Here is a 6776-nt window from a genome sequence, read left to right on the forward strand (position 1 = left end):
GCACAGACAAACAGACGTAACACTCTTCAAAACGGCTTGGCACATGCATTTAACGATCAGTTCGAATTTCATTTGATTTGCGCGATCGTTCCACTAGATGCGCTAGTGTTCGATCGCTTTGACGTTTGCCAGTGTACACGTTGCTGAATGATGCAAAACGAAAATTACAGGCAATTTGTGTAGTAGTGTGCGTATCAGCAAAACGTCAAATCGAAATCTATCATGACCAACAGTGCCGCGCGCGGTTCTACCAACAGGTGGCAGTGTGCTCATGAAAATGACACCGGGCAAAAACTTTCGATGCATTTCCTCTAAGAGCTACGTCTGTTTGTCTGTGCTTTTAGCTTTATTGGCATATATACATACAGCATAATATTACAAATGTCTACAGATTCACAGCCATACCTATATTCTACTGGGATGCAAAAATCTGTTCGATAGTTGGATCCATGGTCAATCCTTGTCATCACTCCATCTGGGTGGCCCAATTTGATAGGTGTCCTCAACTCGGTTACAAACAAAGGTTGTGCACTGTTTGCTGAAGCCGTCCTTTGAGCACAGACAAATATTGCACCGGTCCATAAAAATCGAGTTAGACTCACAAACTTTGTCAAATTCTCGGATCGGATGTGCCCTAGTTCTTCCTGAAAATGATAATGGAAAGTTATTGATACAAGTAGTTGCTGTATTGTTGCCATTTCGAACAGGTGTTACCTGTAACTAAAATAAGAGAACAAAGCACGAGCAACGTAGTCACCTTATTGCACTTCATCTCGACAAAATGATCGAACCAAACTAAACCTCCAGAGCAGAACACTTCAAATGATCGTTTCCAATTAAAACAGTGACTTTTGTTTCACTATCAGGCGGAAAAATTTGAAAAACATATTTATTTTTTTAAATAAAACTACTACGCATGATCGAGATTACGACGAGTGACGAAACCCTAACGTCAACTACGGTATGATTGAATTACAATATTTTCAAACTATCGCCCACACACTTCTAGATTCACGTTTCTCCATCGATCATCCCTTGAGTTGTTCCACGCAATCGCGCGGTTTACTCTCACAAATAAAGTACATGTATTTGGTACGGCACTCGTTATCATTCCAGGTCCATCTCTGCTCAAACCGGGGTATGTAAACTAGCTGCATACAGTGCTCGGTCCCATTGTTGTTGTTCGGTTCTCCCGGTGACCAATTGGCATACCTGACCAATCGACCGTTGGGCATCCAGCTGAAGGTGCCTTCCTCCGCGAGATCACTCCCACCGAGCCAGAACGATGACGCCACATCGCTGAACTTGTCCGATCCTTGGACAAACCGGGCCACTGCGTCATTCTCGTCGCGGTTGGTGATCGTCACCAGCTGCATGCCGATCGAGTTGCAGAACTCATTCGCTTTAAACCAGTTTGCCTATGGCGGGATGGGAAAGTTGATTACGTCGATAACACATTCAAACAAACATCAACGCGTGCTGCAGTACTCACTCTGATGCTTGGAATTTCGTATTCTTTGTCTGTGCTAGACAGTGTACTTTGAACTTGCAAAAATGTCCATATCACAATCAGTACAATTGACTTGCAGGGAATTGTCTTCGGCATGACCACTTCCGACGAGGTACTATCTGTAAACTGAAGCGATCGTGCTGCAGATCGTCTGCTATATGCATGTAAATCTATCAGAGATTCGCAACGTTTTACAAAGTAAATCCCCGAGCACTTGGTGGGTGAGTTAGATCAGAAATATTTTTCTTGATTCTTTTCTGAAATTCAATCCGCTTGAGATTTTTAGGATTCTATTTTCTAATGCTGTGAAAAAATAATATGTTTGGTCCTTGTGAAAGTAGTAATTTGTCAATAGTCTATTAAAAGCTGTAAAAGAATTAACTCAATTACTATACACCGTGTCAAAGTTCTCATACAAAATCAAATTGAATTATTTTAACAACTGTAATTAGGATTTCCATGGTAAATTTATCTATTGAAAGTCCGCATCTAACACTGTCCAAATACAGGATATGTTTTCAAATTAACTGTCCTTTATCCTTTATCTGCTGATCGCTTATGACACATTCCACGCGTTACGTTTTGTGCGAGAATCAAACTTTTGTATCCAAAAAATGGTATGTTGTTACATACATGCTAACCAGTATATCAGACGATAAGATTTGAATAGAAGATTCATTTTATGCTTTCAAATTGAGAATTGGAATTTTGTACTTCGAAAGAAATTAATAAATATTGCGTAACGGGACACCATCGCAAAAAATTACGAATTTTGACCGAACGCCAAAAAATTTTCTACTATCTAGAAGCAGTTTTCAAAGTTTTAGATACTATTAGAAGAATATAAGTAATTATCTTCATTTTGGTGCAAAAATAATCAAAATCGACAGCAGGAGCCCGGAAAACCGCGGTGTAGAATTGCGTGGAATGTGTCTTAAGTGTCGTAAGTCCATTTCAGCTGGCACGCACGATATTTCATTGACATTTCGTCTCATTTTATCGAGTAATGGTTATAAGTTGAAATAAATTAGGTTCCTGTCCTCACTATTGCTAGTGGCAACGATGACCAGCAGAGAAAACATATAAGTTTCTGTATTGGTGAAGTACGAAGCCGTTGTATTTTGTACAAAAAAAAACGCAAATTAAATAAAAATGTCCATTTACCTGTTGAAGATGCCTTGATATCCATGTGCACAACCGAAACATGTGCTCGATGAACAAATTGAGATTTGAATTATGAAAAGAAATCCACGTACTCCGGTGAGACTCGAACTCACGATTTCCAATTCGCTAGACGAGCGCTTCTATTCCTTCAAGCTATAAAATATTTTATCTACAGGGGGTGGTCAAAATGTTTGGGATCCCGAGAAGAAGAGAATATCAACAGCATAAATTTTGGCAAAATTACTGTATAATGGAATCAGTAATTTTCATGTTATTATATCTTATTATGTTATAAACTTGTCTGTCATAAGCGGCAAAATAACAAAACTCATAACAAAAAAATGTTCCTGGAAGACCAATTTAATAACATGTTTTGTTAAGTTCAACAACAACTTAATAACAATGATTCTTGCAGTGAATTTGATTACTTGTTAATATTATGTTATAGTTCATCACATATTTGTACATTTTCAATAGTAGAATAATATCAAGATTTGATCTACAACAAACATTGGCGTAGCTAGGGGGGGTTCCAGGGGTGCCTGGCACCCCCTAAAACATATTCGGCACCCCCTAGAATTTTTCCTAAAATTTTAAAATTTTAGTAAAAAGCAGTATGTTTTTTAAAAACCTAAAATTTTGAACTTCACACAATAATTCTAATATTTAGTAATGACACATGTGAACAAAACTTAAGCACACCCGGAATTACTTATAACTGTTGTGCGTTTTGGATATTGGTAGGAACAATCAATATATTCTACATAGATTCCTTCAGAAATACCTCTATCTATTCATACAGTGATTTCTCTAGGCTTCCTTTTTGGATTCCTTTCGATATTGCTTCAATAAACTTCCCTTAGGATACTCGAGGCAGGCATGATTGGGTTGTACTTACTAGAAATTTCTGCAGAGATTGATCCAGCAAATTCTGCTAGGATTTCTTTGGAAATTCTTACTATGATTCTGCTTGGAATTCTTCTAGGGATTCCTCTAAAAATTTCTATTGGAATTTTCTACAGGAATTTCTGGTGGAATTATTCAAGCAATCTTCCTGGGATCCTTTTAGAATTACTTCCGGTGATTCTTCCATGAATTCTTTCAGAGATTTCATTAAGAAATTTTTCCAGAAATTTCTCATGGAATTCCTTCAGGCGCTTATATTGGCCTTCCTCCGGGAATTGTGGCTAGGATTCCTCAAGCAACTCCTGCTGCGATTCTTCCAGCAATGTCACTCCTTCTCAACCAATTCTCACTGTGGTACCTTCTGGAATTCTACTAGGAAAGTTCTTCCGGAAATTCTTCAGGAAGATCTCCCTGAGATTTTTCTATAAAATCCCTTCATTGATTCTTTCATACATTTGCTCTAGGATATATCCAGGACTTTCTACAGAGGTTCTTACAGAAATTCCACAGGGGATTTCCCCAAGAATTTCTATTGACCTTCCTCCATGAATTTTAGCTGGAATTCTTCAAGCAATTCCCATTAAAACTCCTTCAGAAATACTTCTAGGAATTTCTCCTGGCAATACTTACTTGCTGTTATATTTTCGAAAAATCCTGCGATTCCATCAGGAATTCCTCCAGTATACTTCTACTGATTCCTTCAAAGAGAACTGTAGGTATTCCTCCAAGCATTTGTTAATGGAACTTCTTAACCCTGGCATTGCTGATTCTAGGATTTCTCAAGAAATTACTTCTATGATAGCTCCAGGAATTCTAAGAATTCCTCCAGATATTCCACCTGTGACTGCTCTAGCAGTTCATGCGGTTCTTCCTGCTGTTCTTCCTCTAGAAATTCTAACTGTGGTACTTCCGAAATTATGCTACGAATTCTTCTAGAGCTTTCTCCTGGCTTTTTTTCTGAGACCTTTTCAGGCAATCTTCCTGGAATTCTTGCAGAAATTCCTTTGGTATCTCCACCAGGGATTTCTCCAAGGACTCATCCAGGAATTCTTCCAGAGATTTTATCCAAAGCTTTCTCCAGAAAATCCTCAGAGAATTCCTGCAGAAACTCTTTTTGGCCTTCCTCCAAGAATACCTAAAACAACTCCTCATGTGATTCTTCCAAGAATTCCTCCTAGTGATTCCTATACGAATTTATCCCAGCATTATGGGCTGGAATTCTTCCTGAGATTCTTTCAGAAAATCCTCCTGCGATTCCTTCATGGCCTTCTCTATAGATTCTTCCAGAATACCTCTACCGGTTCTTGCAGGGACTTTTTTCTTTGGACTCATCCCGGCATTCCTGATGGGGTTTTTCTAGAAATTTCTTCTAGGATTTCAGCTGAGGTTTCTACAGTGATACATCCCAGAATACTTCTAAGAATACCTCCTGAAATTTTTCCTGTGATTTCTTCAGAAACTCTCCGGTGATTCCTCCAAGATTGTTTATCCAAGATATTTTGCCCACGGATTCTTTCATAAATTTCCCATGGGATTCCTACAGGAACTCCTCTTGGCCTTCATCCAGAAATTTCAGCTGGATTTCTCAAGCTATTCCTGCTGTGGTTCTTCCAGCAATTCCTCATAGGACTCCTCCAGTCATTCTTACTGTAATACCTCCCAGAATTCGTGTACGGATTCTACTAAGATTTTTCCAGGGTCTCCTTCAAAAAACTTGCTGGGATTATTCAAGACAATCTTCCTAGGAGTCTTGCAGAAGTACCTTCGATGTGTCCTCCTAGAAATCTTTAAAAATAAATCTGGGATTTCTCCAGAAACTTCTTGTTGGACTTCTCCAGGAACTCCTCTTAGAAGTCCATAAGCGATTCTAAAGACTTATCCAGGAATTCATGGATTACTCTAGAAATTAATCATGGTATTACACCTGGAACTCATCTTGCCCTTTTTCAAGGAATTCTAGCTGAAGGAATCCCAATAGAAATCTCTAGAGGAATCCCTAAACGAATTTTGGGAATAGTGAGAATTTCCAGAGAAATTCTAGGAGGTATACTAGAGAAATCTCTAGTGAAATTTTATAGGAAATGTACGGGAAAAACTTGTAGTTAATTAGAAGGCACAGAATGTTGCTAATTGACAAAATGAGAGATGAATTTGTGAAAAAAGAAACGCGTTATGGTGGGATTCGATAACACACGGCTCCGTATTTGCAAAACCGCAGTATGGCCATTTCTTTGAGGGTTCCTTCGGCATGGTGTTTTTTTATTTTTGAAAATGTCTACGGTAGTTTCATTGGAACCCAACAAACATTTAAGCTTCATAGGAGAGGAAGAAACCACTCATAAGCAAACTTTAGTTTAAGAAATTGATATTCAGCTTGTTACGTTTCTTGGGAATGCAATCAACAATTCCTTTGATTTTTTTTCTATATTTCAATGGCTATTCCTCCGTAATTATTTTAACAATTTCTTTTTCAGTTATTTTGCAAATTTCTCAGGCAATTTTATCGTGATTACTTTCGGAATTCTTTATAATTCAATTGTATTTAAATTTATTGCTTCCAAAAATTGCTGAACTGGGAATTCAGAAATTCTCAACTGGACTTACTTAAAGAAAATCCTATGAAATTCACGAAAAAAATCCTAACAAATTCCCAAAGAAGTTGACGGAAAAAATTCCATCAAAATTATCTTAGAGCTTTTAAAGTAGTTGCCAAAAGAATTAATAAAAAAAACTACCAGAGGAATTCCTGATGAAAATAGTAAGACTTTTTAAAGAAATTGGCCAAATCCAATCTCAAAATAAATTTCCAAAATATATTGTATAAAAATTTCCACAAACAAAATTTTGAAGAAATTCCCAAAGACTTTTCCGAAGAAAATTTAGAAAGAATTCCAAAAGTGATTGCAGTGACAGGTTTTTTAAAGAACCGCCACAGATTTTTTTTCAAAGAAATTCCTGAAGGAAATCTCTAAGAAAATTGCCGAATCAATTTCCAAAGGATTTATCGAAGAAGTTTCTAAAGTAATAATTAAAGTTTTCAAGATTTCCAAAGGATTTGTTGATAAAATTCACAAATAAATGTTCAATGCAAGTAACATCGGAAATGCCCAAGGCAGTGGCGTAGCCAGAAATTGTCTCTGGGATGGGTTTTCGACAGTCAATGTTACCTTTTTTTATTTGACACTTACATTTTGTA

At 37.4% G+C, this 6776-nt stretch overlaps 1 protein-coding gene across 1 annotated transcript; it reads right to left on the bottom strand.

Annotated features, from left to right (window-relative positions):
- Positions 1–849: 849 nt before the first annotated feature.
- LOC115268191 (perlucin) lies at positions 850–1650 on the bottom strand. The gene is made up of 2 exons (XM_029876243.2): positions 1493–1650; positions 850–1418 (listed from the first exon to the last, which is right to left on the bottom strand). The coding sequence occupies exons 1-2, from the start codon at positions 1604–1606 to the stop codon at positions 1029–1031; spliced, it is 504 nt and encodes a 167-aa protein (XP_029732103.2). The 5' UTR covers positions 1607–1650; the 3' UTR covers positions 850–1028.
- Between the last annotated feature and the right edge of the window lie 5126 nt (positions 1651–6776).

Source organism: Aedes albopictus, unplaced genomic scaffold (assembly GCF_035046485.1).
Source record: "Aedes albopictus strain Foshan unplaced genomic scaffold, AalbF5 HiC_scaffold_957, whole genome shotgun sequence".
NCBI lineage: Eukaryota > Metazoa > Arthropoda > Insecta > Diptera > Culicidae > Aedes > Aedes albopictus.